We start from the raw sequence: 19,053 nt of genomic DNA, 5'->3' as shown, positions 1-19,053 counted from the left end.
ATAACTTAAACAACTGTATAATTTATTATTTAACACTCATTCTGAAAATATCACCAGAAGCGGCCACAAGATGGCAATTCCTGGACACTCTCTCCAGCAAGCAGACACAAGTTGGCCTTTTAATGCCTAAGTCATAGTGCTTTTACCTTCAAGACTTATCCTTTATATTCAGCCCAAACTCTTTCAGACTCAGCCTAGACCTCCCAAGAAGTTAAATTGGTGTCATGTGGCCCCAGCCCTAATAACTGTTTACTTCAGTCACTTCTGAGACTCACTTACCTTGAGTTGGTGACCTTTTTGCCCAGTTAACCAATAGCAGAGTATGGACAATGTGTTTTAAAAGTAACCTCTGGGATATCTGATCACATCCCCCCAAACAGTCAACTAAACTCCTTCTTGTGAATGCAAACTCTGCCATGGTTCTGCCTGTTTTTACTCTGTATTCTCCCCCAACCCAGTGTCTTGTTGACCTGCCATTTTCTCTGAATTTGTTAACTTGATCCCCTCTATTCCTGCCAGCTGCTCTCAGTGCTGTCCCTTTGTCTGTAATAGACTTCTGAATACCCCCCCCACACACACACAATCAGTACTCCCCATCAGTTGAACTCACAGCCCAAATGTAGCCATGAGAAAACAAAAAGTCAAATTTCACGGTCCGAAGTCAAACAGTGTCTTTCCATTTTGCCCAGGTTGTGATAATGCGGGATTATCACCATGACAACGTGGTTGACATGTACAACAGCTACCTTGTCAATGATGAGCTCTGGGTCGTCATGGAATTTCTAGAAGGTGGTGCCTTGACAGACATCGTTACTCATACCAGGTAAGTTTCTTTACTATCCAGGCAAGTAGTTCAAGGTGCTTATTATTCTTTTCCAGGGTAAGGCCTCAGTGACTATATTTATGAACTCTTCATAAGTGGTTAAGCACTTTGAAGGTAGAGAAATGACTGCCTTTTTTCTCTGTATTCCCAGGTGCCTATCACAATATCATGTATGTATAGTTCATTCACTCAATTCACATTCTCCCTGCCCTCCAGAAGTTCATTGATACCCACTGATTTTAAATCAGCAAGCTGCTGAGAATGGAGTTTCGGTGACAAATAATAGAATTTCCCATCCTTACATAGATTTCTAAAACTGAGTTTCATTCTCCTAAGTTGCTATACCATTGCTATGTGTTGATACCACCAAGGGTACCTGGGGAAGGCAGGGGCAGGTGAAAGATCAAAATTTTATGTCATAATAACAAACTACATAAGAGAGAGAGAGATTCTTCAAATCTGTTTTTAAATCATCTTGCAAGTAACAATGGTTAATTGCCACTGTTCCCTCAGCTACTTGCTTCGCTGATGTGTCAATTGTGGTCATTTCATCAAGTGTTTATTAATCACTTTTTATGTGCCAGGCTCTTTCCTAAGTGCTGGGGCTACAAAAGATACAAATGAATAAGGCTCAGATACACCCTTCCAAGGAAGTCTCAGATTAGAAATAAATACATTGTAACAACTGTGCAGAATTAGAAAGAAGTATATAAGTAGCATAGAAGAATACCTGAATATCTCTATAAGAGAGTCAAGAAGGATTTCCAATATACGGTGATGTCCAAGATGGGTTTTGAGAGATGCATCAGAGTTTACTAAGAAGGCAAGTGGGAAGAAAAGGGCATTGAAGGCAAATGAAAGAGTATGTGCTAAGACAGTGCTTCTAAAATTTTAATATGCATACAAATTACCCGTGGATCTTATTAAAATGCAGATCCTGATTCAATGGGGGGGCATAATACTCTGCATTCTAAGGAACCCCCAGGCGATGTTAATGCCGTTAATTCATGGACCTCGCTGGAAAAGCAAGGTTCAAAGGAACAGACGTGTAAAAAAATCATGTTACATTTGGGAAACTTTAAGTTTGCTTTGCTGGTAAATAAAATACCAAAGAGTTGAGAGGATTGTCATGAAAGAGCTACATTGGGTATTAGCTGATGTCACTGAAATGGAATCCAAATCATAAGTGAATCCAGTTGAGCGACAATAGGTGGAAAGCAAGGTAGCAAGAAAGTGTTCAGAAACCCATAAGGGATCGAAGGTTCTGCTTTTTCTCCACTAAAATGAGGCAGTGTTTCAATCATGACTCCCTATAGCTCTGAGTCTGCGGTAGACCATCTAAAAACAAAAGGACATGAGGGAAGACACTGAATGTTTATCACCAACATTTCAGCTGGCAGATTCCTATTGGTATAGCCATACAACCACCATATCTATCTATCTATCTATCTATCTATCTATCTATCTATCTATCTATCTATCTATCTAATCATCTTAAATTGTAGCAACAAGTATACTGAAGAGACCTAAGAATAAGACAAATGTGACTTACATATAAAACAATTAATAAAAATATGTCCAAGGGAGGGGCTTTTTTCTTGCCTCAGAGAGCATCAGAAAACTACAGCTCTCCCTTTGTCAAGTTCTTATTTTGTATCTGTGGGATTCACTGAAGAGCCAGCCTCTCTAGAATCCATTGTGTTTTCTAATTCTCTCCATCTAGTTTTGTTGATGGATCTCCCCTTGAAGGCAGAGTAGCTCCAGAGAGCAAGAAGCAATTGTGTGTCAAGGAATACCATGGATATTTAGAATTTGAAATCCTTAAGCTGGTAGTTCAGAGAGTTTCCTACAGTAGATATTCAATAAGTACTTCATTGAATGATTGATTGATTGGTTGATAAAACATTTAACTGCTTGCCACTCAAAGTGTGGTCTGGGGACCAGCAGCATCAACATCCCCTAGGAGCTTGTTAGAAATACAGCATCTCAGGCTCTACCCAGATGGACTAAAATAATCCATCATCTAGCCAGATGCTCAGGAGTTTCTTCTTTTTTTAAAAAATTTATTTATTTTATTTATTTATTTTTTGCTGTGTTGAGTCTTTGTTGCTGCACACGGGCTTTCTCTAGTTACGGCGGGCGGGGGCTACTCTTCGTTGCAGTGCCCGTGCTTCTTATTGTGGTGGCTTCTCTTGTTGCAGAGCATGGGCTCTAAGCACACGGGCTTCAGTAGTTGTGGCGGGTAGGCTCAGTAGTTGTGGCATGCGGGCTTAGTTGCTCCGCGGCATGTGGGATCTTCCCGGACCAGGGAGCGAACCTGTGTCCCCTGCATTGGCAGGCAGATTCTTAACCACTGCACCACCAGGGAAATCCCCTCAGGAGTTTCTTATACATACTAAAGTTTTAACCCTATCTAGCATCTTGTTAAATCATATCCTACTTTTTTCAAGGAAACAGTTCTAGAAGGGAAAGGAAAGTACCAAGCTCTGTCAGGTTCTTTATACATTAACTCATGGAACCTTCACACATCTCTATAAGGTAGGTGTTGATGTGCCTGTCTGTTAGAGGATGAAGCTATGACTCATAGAGGTGAAAAGTATCTTTCTCAAGATCACGTATTTAATAATAGGCAGAGCCAGGATTTGAATTTGGAGTTGACTCCAAAACTGAGGTGTTTTTATCCCCACCTGACTTCCTCCCTGCTGAAGTAGGAAAGCACCAGGCTTTCTACAGTAGGCCATGTCCATTTCAAAGTCATTGAATTAAGAGTCAGTAGCATTTGTTATAAATTCCAGGGCTTGTGGAATTTGTGATTGGGGGCTCAGAGTTAATTCGTTTTTGTTACCATTGACCTGTGAAAAATCTTTATGCCTTCTTCAAATAACTCAAATCTCATTGAATCCAAGAAAAATGGATTTTATTTTATTAATTTTATTAAAAATGATAATTCTTGGTCCTGAATTAATTTTGAGATGTAGTTGGACTTGTCCCTGTGGCTGATGCTCTAAACCTCTCAGGACTGTGCTTTGGGCAGATGTGAAAATTGTCATCTGAAAACAATCCAGCATAATGACCAGCCCACTTACCACAAAACTAAGAACACAGAAGTTGTAGGTTTCCACACTGTTTCAGACACCTGCTTTCCTATGAGACCAATTCATTGTGGCAGTAGGAATCCTCTTCAAAGAGAAGGACATGTTTCTTCATACTCATCCACTTTGTACCTTTGACATTCTCCTGATTGGTTATCTCCTTGGATTTTACTTTGAACCCTAGTTTTACTCAGTTGGGGTTTGTTGGCATCAACAAGACTGAAACACAGATTCAAAGCCATCTATTTACTTGTCCTGCTGAGCTAAAAGTTACCTGGTATTATTCCCCAAGTCAATTCTTAAATTTGGGCTCTGGTCAGTTATGCACTGTGTCTCCTGATAGCCTCCTCTGTTTGCCTGATAGTTTGTTTTAGGAGGTCTTTCACATTTGCTACCTAATTTGGGCCTCTCAATATCTCCGTGAGAGGGAGGAAGTTTTATACCTAGTTGAGTTAGGCAGATGCCTAAATGGGTCATTTTGAGGGCACTGAGGGACTCCATTCTCCACATCATTCTTCCCACCTGGGTTCTTCAGTGGCTGAAAATCCATTCTTTTGAGTTACAATTGTTGCATGATACAGTGGGGAAAGTGGAAAAGCATGGGTTTTGAACTCATAAAAGGTGGGGTTTGAATCATGATCTGGTTACTTTCTGAGCTATATAACCTTGAGCAGGTCACCTGACCTCAGTCTCCTCTGAAACCAGAAATACCTTCTTCGGAGGGTGCAGCCATGAAATGGGGGAGCATATCCAGTGTTGTGCTTGCCTTTCTTATTCCCATGGTCTATTTATTAGGGTATCACGCATTCACGCTTGGTTATTAGTAACTAACTAGGCCCAATTTCCTTCTTGACAGAGGGATCTGGAGCAACAGAAGCTTCCAGCTCCTGGAGGAGGGAGAGGAAGGGCTAGTGAGAGGCAGGGCAAGTCCCAGAGGGGGATCTTAGAGATCTAAAGACCACTTTGCCTGAGTCCAACCTTGAAGAGAACCATGGCCTTGCCCATTTCCAAGATGAGGAAAAAGAGACCCGAGGAAGTTAAAGGACTTCCTCAAGGTCATCTAGCAGCCACTCCTGGAACTTTGGCATCATTCAGTGTGTCCTCTCTGTAGGGCCCTGGTGGCTTGTCAGTACCTGGGGAATTACCTATAAGAGTCCAAGGAAGTGCATTTGCACTGATGACGCAAAAGCCAGCCAATGGGGGTCTCTTTACTTTAGCTTATACTGAGCCCCTATCATCCTCAATGCCAGACCTTAGGTTCTGGGACTCAGGTCCCAAAGACTTCCTTTTCCTTCCCCATAGATTTTCGAGACATGGGCTGGGGAGCATGGACTGGTTCACTAGAACACAAGGGAGCCACCTCTCTTGATCATTTCAAAGATGGTCTTAAGCCTGACCTTGCTCCTTCAATGTGATTTCCTTTCTAGAATGAATGAAGAACAAATAGCTACCGTCTGTCTGTCGGTTCTGAGGGCTCTCTCCTACCTGCACAACCAAGGAGTGATTCACAGGGACATAAAGAGTGACTCCATCCTGCTGACAAGTGATGGCCGGGTAAGATTTTCATGTTGGGTCCCTCCCCAGTTTACCTTGTCATTTCACCTGTCACAGGTATTATATTCCTAAGAACACTTTCTCATAATTCTAATTTTCCTTAGTCGCAAGTCACCCACTCCCCTTCCCAGGAGGCTTTTGAAAAAGAAATTACCATCCTTTGTGTCATCCTGTTATTCAGAACTATCTGTGAGCTGAATTTGACAGATAATTTTCTGCCTTAACAGTAAGTGCAGGAAGTAATAGAAACTATAGAAATTTCTTTTATTTTTCTGCCACATTCTTATTTTCATTGGTGGAGAGAAAATGACTTTTCTAGGACTGTGTCCACCCTGTTCGTGTGACTACGCATGTCTGCAGTATCTCTCAGAGTCCCTGCAGGAAACAGATGACAAATTCCAGTGCTTTGAGGAGAGTTTAATAAAGGTGTGGTCAGATGAGATGTAGAAAAGCCAAAAGGAACTGTCATGAGGACCAGCATAGGTCTCTAGAATAGAACACCACTCTTATTACCCCATGACTGAAGAGGTGAGGTGCAGAACTAGTCACTGGAATCTTGAAATAGAGATTGTTGTGTGAAGAGGGCTGCCTGGCAGGAGCTCTGATCTTCAGTGGAAGCCAGACCATAGTGAACCTGCTGGATGGGAGCTGGGCCAATAAGTACCTGAACCTCACTCTGCTCCTTCCTTCCAATCTCCTACTGGTGCTTCCCATTGGCTGAGTCCAATCAGAAGCCATCAATAGTCAACACAGTTTGGCCTCCCAGGGCTCAGGGCTCCCAGATCTGAAAGGACAAACAGAAGATATCCATCACACTAGTGTATCCCCAGGCCCAGATATCTGCATTTCCCATCATTGCAGCCTGCTCAGGGGATTCACTTGAAACTCATCAGCCCCACCAGATAGAATACAACAGCCAAGGAAGGCATGAGTTGACATTCCCAGGAAGACTTAGTTAGATGGAAGAGTTTTGAAGCATAGATTTTTTTCCCCCTATTTAGACCCTTTTAATCTTCCTGAAACTCCCAGCAGATGTAATAGCCTTGTGATGAATGGAGACAGCTGTCCCTTTAATGCACCTGTCTTTTACCACCCAGCATCCTCAGTCACATGGAAAATGTTCACGGCACATCAGAATTTGCCCAGGAGTGATCAGAGGGCAACCAGAAGAAACTACCCAAGAACTTTGGCTTTTCTTCTTTTGTTTTAAAAAGATTGTCAATTTTATTGTGGAAATTTCAGCAAATTCAGAAAAGTATAAAGAATAAAATAAAAATCACCCATAATCCCATTTCATATATATATATATATATATATATATATATATATATATATATATATATATATATATATATATGAACATACACACACACACACACACATAATTTGCCAATTTAGTATTATGTTTAATGGGCAGTTTTAAGTCCTGCTTTCTGCATTACTCTGGCTGAATTTTTTTTAAGAGTGTACAGGAGTCTGTGTCAGTCAGTTTTTGCTACACAACAAACCACTCAATACTTAGTGGCTTAAACCCAGAACCATTTATTTGCTCACAATACTGTGAGTCGGCTTTTGCACTGACCTTAGCTGGGACAGCTTACCTCTGCTCCACGTGACATCAGCTGAGCTCACTCTTGCATTGTGGTCACTTTGGGGTTGACAGCCTCACTAATTAGCCTGGTGGTTGGCTGGATCTCAGCAGTGGTAGTAGAGGTAACTGGGCCTAGATGCAAGGGGTGGGGAAGTAGCACCATAAACACCACTTCCTCTTGATGGGAGAAGTTGCAAAGTTGCATCCAAAGGCATGTGGATACAGAGAGGGGAAGACCATGTGGCCATTTTGCAGCATCTGCCATAGAGCAGAGGAGCTATAGGAAAAGGGGTAGAACTCTCTCCTGGCCTGACTCAGAAAAGCACCAGGGCAAGGTCCCATGGCCTCAGAACACAATTTGCAGAGCATTGAACTGGTCCACAAATTGGCTCTGGTGACTGGAGCTTACAGGAAAAAAAAAAATCAGGACAGTTTCTGCCAGGCTTTCTTTCATTGTTTTTAGAGTTTGAGGGTGTAGGCTCACCCTTGCTGTGAGTACCTGTCGGATGTCAAAATCAGATGTGAGACAAAGATAGTTCATTATTTAATTAGCTTACTTAAAGATCTCCCTTCCCCACAATATATGAAAGGCTAGATCACTCAGTGTCATTCTTGAGGGCAGAATCTCCGTTTCAAACATTTCTTTAGTTTCCACGCACCCAGCAGAGCTCACAGGGACTGGCACATCCTCAGTGCTTTCAGTCTGAATGGTTTGTTCACTCACTCATTCAATAAATATGAGCTAAACGTCATTCTGTGCCAGGGCAGTGCTAGGTCCTAAGGATGAATGAAGCAAAATCACTAATTTCATTCAGTTTATTTGGAGAATGGGGGTGTGATAATAAACAAATAGATAAACATAAAAATAAAATCACCACCAGATTGCAGGGTGATACATTCTAAGTTTTCTATGATTAATTAACTTAAGTAGAGTAAAGAAGGTGGAGGGTGGAGAGTAGAGGGTTTGTAGAGGCCAGTCAGAGAAGGCCCCTCCGCAATGGGGTGGTGACAGCAGAGACACGTGAGGGGCAGGACCTGTGGGCTTCAGGGATGAGAGTGTACCTGGAAGAAGGAACACAGCTTGTGGAGCGGAGCCTGACTCTCAGCCGTGTTGGCCAGGGTGAGCTCATCCAGATTTAAGAACAAGGTGCCATATTGACTCCAGCTTCTATAGAGAAAGGAAACTTTTTTTCTTAAAAGAGAGAACAGAGATGGAGTGTGACTACTCCAAGAAAAGGCTGAGAGTACAATTTATACTAATCTATTGGAGCTTTTATAGCATTCTATAGTGCAGAAGACATATTCATTTATTGTCATAATAACAAATCACCTTAGGTCTTAAGTCAAAAGTTATTTTTGTGCCAGTACCATACTGTCTTGATTACTGTAGCTTTGTAGTATAGTCTGAAGTCAGGGAGCCTGATTCTACCAGCTCAATTTTTCATTCTCAAGATTGCTTTGGCTATTCAGGGTCTTTTGTGTTTCCATACAAATTGTGAAATTTTTTGTTCTAGTTCTGTGAAAAGTGCCAGTGGTAGTTTGATAGGGATTGCATTGAATCTGTAGATTGCTTTAGGTAGTAGAGTCATTTGTGACAAAGTGAGAGAGTGGCATGGACATATATACACTACCAAAAGTAAAATAGATAGCTAGTGAGAAGCAGCTGCATAGCAGAGGGAGATCAGCTTGGTGCTTTTTGACCACCTAGAGGGATGGGATAGGGAGGGTGGGAGGGAGGGAGATGCAAGAGGGAAGAGATATGGGAACATATGTATATGTATAACTGATTCACTTTGTTATAAAGCAGAAACTAACACACGATTGTAAAGCAATTATACTCTAATAAAGATGTTAAAAAAAAAAAAGTTATTTGCGCATTCTCACATGACTCTGAGAGTTGGCTGGGCTCAGCCAGCCAGTGCTGCTCTGACTTGTTAGACGGTGCAGCTAGAAATCTTCCTCAGGCATATGTCAGGAACGTAGTGCTGACTGTTGTCTGGATGCTCAGCTGGAACTGTCCACCAGAATATCTACCATGTGGCCTTTCCATGTGGCTTTCCTTACAGCATGGAGGCTGGATTCCATGAGTGAGTGTCCCAAGAAAACAGGGTAGAAGTATGGCATTTTTATGACCTCAAAGTCACATAGTGTCACTTTTACCATGATCACAGCCCTTCCAGATTCAACGGGAAGGAACATGAAACCCTCCTGAGTAGGAGGAGAATTGAATCACATGTCAAGAAGATCTCATGGGCTGGACATTATCATTGTTGGCATTTTTGGAAATATTGTCTGTCACACAAGGTGTGCTGTTGGGAGATGTTCAACATCATCAGCCCTTAGAGAAATGCAAATTAAAACTATGAGATATCGTTACACACCTATAAGAATGGCTAAAATGAAAAATAGTGATAACACCACTAATTCGTACAATGCTGGTGCAAATGTAAAATGTAGAGCCACTCTTGAAAAATAGTTAGGCAGTTCCTTTCAAAACTGAAAATGGGCTTACCATGTGACAAGCAATCTCACCCTTAGGCATATATTCCAGAGAAATGGAAACTTATTTCCACACATAAACTTGCACACAAATGTTTATGGCAGTTTTAGTCACTGTAGTCCCAAACTAGAAAATACCTAAATGTCCTTCAGAGGGTAAATGATTAAATAAACTATGGTGTATTTATACCAGGGAATACTACCCAGACAAAAAAAGAAATGAATGAGTGACACATGCAAGAACTTGGATGAACCTCAAGGAAATTATGCTGAGTGAAAAAAAAAGTCAATCTCAAAAGGATACACACTGCATAATTCCGCTTATGCAACACCTGCGAAATAATGTAATTATAGAGATGTACAGCATATTAGTGCTTGCCAGGGGTTAGGGATTGGAAGTGTGTGGCTATAAAGTGGTAGCACCATCACCTTATGGTGATGGTACAGTCGCATATCTTGATTTGTGATGGTGGTTGTGCAAGACTACAATGTGATAAAATTACAGAGTACACACACATATACACACATACACACTACATACACAAATGAGTTCATGTATAACTGATAAAATCTGAGTGAGCTCTATGGACTGTACCAACATCAATTTCTTGGTGTTGATATTGAGCTGTAGTGCATAAAATGCTAATGTATAGGGAGGACTGTATGCACATTTCTTTGTAACCTCCTATGAGCCTATATATAGTATTTCCAAATAAAAGATTTTTTTTTTTAAAACAGTGAATTGCTCAGGTTTAAAAGGATAAGTCCTTCGAAGACTACAAGGAAATTATTTGCTATCAACTGAAAAGAAATCGTTCAATCTTTCCATGATAGAAATAATATCTAGTGAGTCACTAATTTGTGTTAAGCAGAGGTGTTTAAGGAGTGGTGTTTGGGGTTTGAAAGGGAAAATAAATAACATGTCATTAGAGTGGTTTCAAGAATTACATGAAGTAATTAGTATAAAACCATAAGAGGTAAACCAGGTACACGGTAGATGCTCAGAGTGAAGGCAATACCCCTGCCCTTACAATTAAGGGTTGAGTAAATTCCTCCATGATTTTTCCTTGGCCTGGGGCTTGCATTTAAGAGATGATACTTATGGGCCACAAGGCAGTGAGTGACTAACTTTTATCAAATTCATTGGCTGAAATGGAATTCAAACCCATGACCTCTTAAGCCTAATGCATCTATTAAAAAGAGGCATTTACAAGTAATCTTTATGGTTTTTCTTTTTACTGTAAATTGGTTGCCACACTTTAAGAATTAGGAGATTTCACATAAAATTTCAGATTCCTGTCTCCTTTGAAAAAAATCAAAGTGTCTGGCAACACTGTGCCTGACTTCACACATGGCAGTAATGGAGGTGGTGTGATGAGGGTGAATAGCACTACAGTGCAAATGTTGCTGGTGCCCCACCCTTATCTTCCCATTTCAGTGCTCGATAACTCCTCCTCCAAATGCCACCACCTGCATCTCTTTGCCTGGGGACTTCTCTGGCTATTGTAGTCTGCTCTTCCAGCACAAAGCAGGTTAGAAATTCCAGGAAATTAACATTCGTGCTTCCCAGGAGCAGCCCTGAAAAAGTGATGGGAGTTGGTGTATAAATACCCCAGCTCTCTCACCTTTGGATAGAATAGCTCTGAGGCACATGCTCTACACAGTCTCCCAGACGTCCTCAGCAGGATTAAGCTCTGGTTCCCATGGTGGTAACTTGCTTGCTGATTAACCCTTGACTGACTGCCTTCACTTCCCTGTTATACTTCCCCATTTCACTGCTAGTGTTTCCTGTATCTCCTGAGTAAATGACTTACGCTGAATCCTTGTCTCAGCATTTTCTTCTGGGAGAGGGGGGCCCAAACTAACATAGCACCCAGAAATAATAAATATGTTTGTGCCCTTTCTCCCACAGGATTTGAAGGGAGGGTTAAAGGATAAATAAGGGGCCATAGACGGGCAACCAGAGCCTATGAGTGTTCCACACCTTCTCTACTGGACCCCTGACAATCAGCTGGAAGTTAGTGTCTCTTTACCAGGGGCGTGTGTCCCTAGTTTTCCATTGTCTCCACTGGCTCATTTAATTCATTGGTATTATTGGGTTGGCCAAAAAGTTCATTCGGGTTTTTCCATTAGATGTTACGGGGAAACCTGAACAGAATTTTGGCCAACCTAATATTTTCCTGGCTCCTTTAGCCATTTGAATTTTGTTGTCTCTCAAATTGCTAGAATTTTACAATTAGAAGAAAACCTGAAGATTATCTCCCAGAAGCTCTTCTTAAATAGAGACTTGGGCATATTAAATAGCTTGCTTAAATTCATTCCATTCCAGTAGTCTCTGAGATACACCCAAACACTCCCTCCACAGAAGTTATTTTCTAATGCAGGGAACACAGCATGAAAAGTCAGGAGACCCCAGGGTTGAGTTCACTGCTAAAACTGTCATATAGTCTTGGGCATTTTCCTACCACTCTCTGTGCTGTGCCAAGTGGCAGAGGAGCTGGCTGAGGCCTCTAGGCCGTTTCAGCTCAGCCGCTATGATGTCTTCCCTCTCCTCTAGGGTTTGGCTGCTGAAGAAATGGGTCTTCAGCTGGAGGCACCATCATCAGTCTGGCCCCTTCTATTACTTTGGTTCCTTTGTCCCTGGGTCATTGCTCTTCTTAAAACAAGTTCTCAGACTTTAGTGAGCATCACAAACCCTGGAGACCTTGGCAAAAAACAGATTCCTGGGCCCTTCTCTCAGAGATTCTGATTCAGTCAGGCTGGATGTATCTCTGAGCAATTTCCAACTGATGATACACACTTGAGTACCGTTGCCTTATAAGAAGCACCCAGGAACCAGGCACAAAAGCATCCATCTTTCTGCCTTAGCAAAAACCTGGAGCAGATGCAAGAATTCTTTAGAGCATATGCAATTTACAAAACGAGGGTTTTACATTTTATTTTACACCTGTAGCTATCTTGTGGGTAGATTCTCTTTTGATCCTCCTCTTGCAAATTTTTGTGGGACCCCTTACTCCTAGCCAGGATGCATTGAGATGGGTAAGATCTCAGGTTTAAGTAGCAGCTTTGTCTGACCTCTGAGCTCTAGTTCCTTGCCTGGCCCCTGTGGCACCAGCTACATCTCCTCTTAGGGGGTGGGCAACATGCTTGCTTCAGTTCTCTTAGCCTAACTGCATTAGTGAGACAAAGGTGGTTTCCTAAGTACCCGCGTTGTACAATCCTATCTAAAATAAGGCTCAGCTTAAAGTCTATGTGATTTGCTTTTTTGTGTGTGTATGTGTGTGTGTGAGATTTGCTTTTAATAACTGCCTACAATGCTTTATTATACTCATTACCTGAGTTCTTATTATCTACTTGCAGATTTATTTGGACGAATGTTGTGTGCAATTATGTTCTTTTAGAAAATTGTCTCTTTTATGTACTTGGATGAGTAAAAAAATCATGGAAAAGCACTTATACTCCTACAACAGAAGAACAGGCCAGGCTTCCAAGTGTTGAGTTTCAATTTCTCATCTTATATTTTGTCAGGGAGATAATTATTAGTCTGTCAGGTTTGGTATCTTTTTTTTAATGTCTGGAAAAAGAAAGCCACACTAGAGATATTGAAATTAAAACTGCCAATACCAAAATTCTGATACATTCACCTCCTGAATCATTCAGGTTTCCTTTTTTTTTTTTTTTTTTTTTCCTTTAATTAATTAATTAATTAATTTATTTTTGGCTGTGTTGGGTCTTCGTTTCTGTGCGAGGGCTTTCTCTAGTTGCAGCAAGCGGGGGCCACTCTTCATCGCGGTGTGCGGGCCTCTCACTATCGCGGCCTCTCGTGTTGTGGAGCACAGGCTCCAGACGCGCAAGCTCAGTAGTTGTGGCTCACGGGCCTAGTTGCTCCACGGCACGTGGGATCTTCCCAGACCAGGGCTCGAACCCATGTCCCCTGCATTGGCAGGCAGATTCTCAACCACTGTGCCACCAGGGAAGCCCAGGTTTCTTAATTTTACAGGTAAACAAAATATATTGGCAAAATTGTTCCTCCTTCACTATCTGTGTCATAGGATTGCAGACTTACTCAGGCTTGAGCTTTGGAAATAACCACACACACACACACAACTAACCTTGACTTCTTCACAAAGCCCCACTGACTAGAATTTTTTTAAACTCTATTTTAATTCAGTGTATTAAATTTAGTCTGCTTAAATAATTTAAACATTGTCTATCAGAGTTCAGGCACATTATTGTAAGGTTAAACTGATACCTTTAAACCCTCAGTCTTTCAGGTTTGGCTGCCACCTGCTCCTTCTTTCCACCTCCCACCCCCATCTTCCTCAGGATGGAGACAAATGTGGGTTATGGGACCTCCGGGAGAAGGAGATATGATCCATCTTCTTGTTCCTCGCTAGTCCCTGCCTTGGTGTGACAGCCTCTTCTGCTACCTGGACTCATGACCAGTGAGCATTAGCTGGTCCCATCAGCTGCTGGTCTTTTCTGGAAGAGGCTTCTCTGCAGTATTTTACTCCAGCCTCTTTCCTCAAGTCTTGAAAACTATCCTTGAGACTGCCTCTCATGTCAACCATAGGCTTGTGCCTGGCACTTCCCTGTTCCTTCACTGAGATTTGGAGGAGCTTCGGGAGTCCTGCATACCACACAAAGGCCATGGAAGCCAGCAACATTGCCTCAAGTTCATTTCCACCCACTCTGTTGTGCCATCTCTCCATGGAGGTCATGTTGGGCATAGCCGAAGCTGATGTGCAGCTGGTATTCACCAGTGTATCTATAACCATTGTTAAAATGTTGCAATATTCTCATGCTTGTTGGTTAATAGCCACTGTTTCCAGTCATGGGAGTATTATCCCCTATGACCCCAGCCCTTTACCAGGACCCCCCTTGCCTCATTAAGGATTGTAATGCCCACAGGATAACTCCAGAACAAAGCTCAACTTTATGTCTAGATTCTGATTGGTCTAGATGAATCTGGTTATTAAATATTTTTAATATTACCTCTGAACACAGATGCATGTGGCTTCTCCTCTCCCTTGTTTGTGTGGGGTTGTATACTACTCAGATATTTCTGAAGTGCACCACCCTCTGCTCGGGGTGGTAGGAAATAGTGTATAATAAAGAGTTGGGGCCTGACATAAGTTACTGCTCTTTGTCCTCTTCTGCAAATAATCCTTGGCTAAAAGGGATGGACTGTAGGGCTTTCCCTTCTCAGAATTGTAGATGCCTTTTACAATAGGGCAGCAAGGATTATGGACCAGCTACCATGGCCATAGGGCACTCTTCTTTCTTTTTTAATGTATTATTCTTTTCTTTTTTGGGCTGCGTCTTGCAGCTTGTGGGATCTTAGTTTCCCAACCAGGGATTGAACCCGGGCCCCAGCAGTGAAGGAGCCAAATCCTAACCACTGGACTGCCAGGGAATTCCCAGGGCACTCTTCTTTATACCACATGGAAATTCTGTGATCTGACACATCTGGGCTTGATTCTTGATATGCCAAAGCAATTGAGAAAAATTGTCTCTCTGTTAAACCATCTTTCTCTAGCATTCCATCTGGTGCAATCCAAATTGAAGGAGTCCCATCCCAAACAACACCCTACTAGTCTTGGCCTGATTAGAGAGCAGATCATGAACAAGGAAATGGAAAAAGAAAAAATAATAATTTCCAAAACATTACCTCCATTTCATCTGTGTTACAACTTTGATTCTAGAAACACTTGTCTTCAGTAAGTCAATGATGGTTTCAGAAGGAGCACCAATGTGTTTTCTATCACGTGATCTGTTGTCCCATGTATGTATGTATGTATGTATGTATGTATGTATGTATATATATGTCAATATCAGATAATATCAATCTAGTAGCATGAGTTTTTTGAGTATCTACTGTTTTCTCAGCTCTTAAGGAACACAGTGAGGCTTCACAATTAAAAGGCAGAGCTATTGCCCCTGAGCAATGTCATTTCTAGCTGAGGGAAAAACTCAGCATCAGAAAACAGTTCAAGATTAAATGAATGCTAAATTCTCTCAAATTTGTTGAGGGGAGAGATTAATATGGGCTCCTGAGAAAAATTCTGGAGGAAGTGAGAAGTGATCAGGGCCTTGAAGTATCATTAAGAATTGAATATGCTTTCCAACTAAGATTAGGAAAAAGGCAAAGATATCCCCTCTCACCACTCCTTTTCAACATCATACTAGAAGTACTAGCTAATGCAATAAAACAAGAAAAGGAATAAAAGGTATACATACTGGGAAATAAGAAATAAAACTATCTTTGGTCACAGGTGACATGATCATCTATTCAGAAAATCTGAAAGAATCAACAAGAAAATCTAGAACTAAAAAGTGATTAAAACACGGTTGTAGGATATCTAGTTAATATACAGAAGTCAATCACTTTTCTATGTACCAGCAATACAAGTGGAATTTGAAATTAAAAACACAATGCCATTTACATTATCACCCTCCAAAACTAAATACTTAGGTATAAATCAAGCAAAATATGTACTACATCTATATGAGGAAAACTATGAAACTCAGATGAATAAAATAAAAAAATTAAATAATCGGAGAGATATTCCATTGGATAGGAAGAACTCAGTATTGTCAAGATGTTACTTCTTCCCAACTTGATCTATAGATTTAATGCAATCTCAGTCAAAACCTCAGTGAGTTATTTTGTAGATATCAACAAATTGATTCTAAGGTTTATATGGAGAGGCAAAAGACCAACATAATCGTCAACACATATTGAAGAAGAAGAAGAACAAAGTGCAAGACTGACACTACCTAACTTTAGGACTTTTTGAGACAGTGTGGTATTAGCAAAGAATCCACAAAAAGACCAACGAAACAGAATAGAGAGCCCAGAAGTAGACCCACATAAATAGAGTCAACTGATCTTTGACAAGGGAGTAAAGGCAGTACAATGGAGCAAAGATGGTCTTTTCAACAAGTGGTATTGGAACTACTGGACATCCATATGCCAAAAAAATGAATCTAGACACAGACTGTATAACCTTCACAAACATTAACTCCATGTGGAAACAAATACTCGATGGATGTATAGGTTTAGAATGAAGATGAGAAACCTGCATTAAGTCTGGGAGGAAAAAGAGTATCTAGCAAGAGCACCTAAAAAGAGAAGAGGTGAGAGTTGGGAGCCAAACTCCTGGAAGCCCCAGTATTTAAGTTGTGGGCAGCAGAGATAAAGCCAGAAAAAAAGTTTGAAAAACGTTCAGAGAGGTATCAAGAGAATCAAGGGAGAATTTGTGCCTTAGAGACTATACCTTTGATCTATGGAAATTTTAACTTCAAATGGCCATTCTGAACCATTGCCAACCAATGCCTGAATCATTGATTTGTTTTGTTTTGTTTTGTTTTCATTTAATGTATTCTGTCATCACCAATAATCCTAAGTGGCAATCCTTTTCAATGAGGCTATCTGAAGTTCAGACCAGGTCACCATGAACAGGAATCAAGCCTCCCAGAAATAAACTGAATCCTGGTCACCTAGAATATATAAACTGGCAGGGTGCCTGAGGGTGCAGTATGTTCCTAAGAGTATTCTTAAAGGCTCTGGGCAAGAAATTTCAGGGTGTTTTTCTTTTTGATGACCTCTAACGTAAATAACATATATGTATATTGGGTAATTAAGATGACCACCTTGTACCCCTCGTAACTAATTGCTCACACCCAGTTTCTATGCCCACATTTCCACTTGCATTGATATTCACATTGGCAACTTCAATTGTCCTGAGCGAAGGAGGAAAATCAAAAGAAAAGGAGAGCCAGTAAAGTGTTATCTCAGCATCCTTTATAAATGGGGCCTTGCAATAATTCAAACATAGAAGTGAGGTTGGTTATTTGAATCATCTAATGGTACTTAGAAATCTAAATGTCTTTGGCGCAAGAAAACCCCTAAATTGCAGCAGTTTGTAGAAAACTCGTGTTGAGAATAGCAGTTTACTTACACTAAAGCATCATCTCTTACATTAAATGAAAGTAGTAGGTTTGAATTTTAATGAATTTGTTTTGGGTGTATTGTAAATTTTGGGGTTTCATAATTTTATAAAAGATACCAGCAGCAGGAGTTAAACATTTGCAAGTCAATCCTGCTGGAGCCATAAGAGGTTTTTTCACTAAAATGGATTGTACCTTTCCAATAAAAGGGTCTGATAGCCCCCTCCTCTGGTATTTTCAAGGCCTGTTAATAATGAGATGGTGATTTTGTTTTGAATTTGAAACTCTTTCTAATTTCTACATCTTGAAGCCAGTATTTTTTTTAAATTTATTGAAGCATAGTTGATTTACAATGTTGTGTTAGTTTCTGGTGTACAGCAAAGTGATTCGGTTATACATGTATATAAGAGTTTGCACCTGCTAATCCCAAACTCCCAGTCCATCCCTCTCCCACCCCCACTCCCCCTTGGCAACCACCAGTCTCTTCCCTATGTCTGTGAGTCTGTTTCTGTTTCAAAGATAAGTTCATTTGTGTCATATTTTAGATTCCACATATAAGTGATTTTGTATGGTATCTGTCCTTCTCTTTCTGACTTTCTTCACTTAGTATGATAATCTCTAGGTCCGTCCATGTTGCTGCAAACGTCAGAGCCAGTATTTTTAAATTGTTAGCTTGTTGCATTCCTTTCCTTTTCAGATAAAGTTGTCTGACTTTGGTTTCTGTGCTCAAGTTTCCAAAGAGGTGCCAAAGAGGAAATCACTGGTTGGCACACCCTACTGGATGGCACCTGAGGTGATTTCTAGGCTGCCTTATGGGACAGAGGTAAGGGAGTGATGGTCATTGTTGGGGAGTGGCAGGGTCTGGTTAGGCTCTGGGATGCAGGGGTTCTGAGATCGTTAATGACCACAGGAGATCAGGGTGATGACTTTTAACTCCACATTTGACCCCCATTCACTAGGCTTGTCACAGAGTAGGTTGTGGAAGAAGGGAGACTGGCCACCCCTGGGATATTGCCACAACATTGGTCCAGGAACGTACTTAGGTCCCAAGTTGACAGTGGGAGAGAGTCACTCAAACTATTACCTTACCCTCAGGACCAGGCATGCACAAAGTGAGAAAATGCAACCTGAAAAGTGGCCAGAGACACACAGATGAGTAGGTGTGATGATTCAAAGGATAGAACGTCAGAGAAAGCTCCACAGGATTGGGGTTAATATTTGGATAAGAAATAATGTTTTCCTATAGGGAAAATCATATACGAATATTGCAACATATCTTAAAATATGGCAAAATGTTTGTTTCCTCTGAAAAGGAAATAATCACTCATAATCTATCTTTTAATTGTTTTTTGCTTTTTTAATCAAAAAATTTTTTTGATCTTTTTTTATTGAATGAAAGATTCTTTAAATTCTACAGTGCTTTACAATTTTCTAAAGTTTCACACACATGATTTCATATAATTCCATAATAACCTTCCCTTTTTTAAAAAAATTCTCTATCCCTGTGTTGCCCTTCCTCTTTTCCCTCTCCCCACTTGTCA

General features: G+C 40.9%; 1 protein-coding gene across 1 annotated transcript in view; it reads left to right on the top strand.

The window, feature by feature from the left end:
* Positions 1–19,053, top strand: part of PAK5 (p21 (RAC1) activated kinase 5) — a 99,199-nt gene that overhangs the window by 76,372 nt on the left and 3,774 nt on the right. The window contains exons 4-6 of the mRNA XM_068523851.1: positions 690–823; positions 5,343–5,469; positions 18,210–18,335. Coding sequence (XP_068379952.1) covers positions 690–823; positions 5,343–5,469; positions 18,210–18,335 — 387 coding nt within the window. The remainder of the gene's footprint in view (positions 1–689; positions 824–5,342; positions 5,470–18,209; positions 18,336–19,053) is intronic.

Source organism: Eschrichtius robustus, chromosome 16, assembly GCF_028021215.1.
Source record: "Eschrichtius robustus isolate mEscRob2 chromosome 16, mEscRob2.pri, whole genome shotgun sequence".
Lineage (NCBI taxonomy): Eukaryota > Metazoa > Chordata > Mammalia > Artiodactyla > Eschrichtiidae > Eschrichtius > Eschrichtius robustus.
Note: the sequence above shows the minus strand (reverse complement) of the source record. Positions and strands in the feature narration are given on the sequence as shown.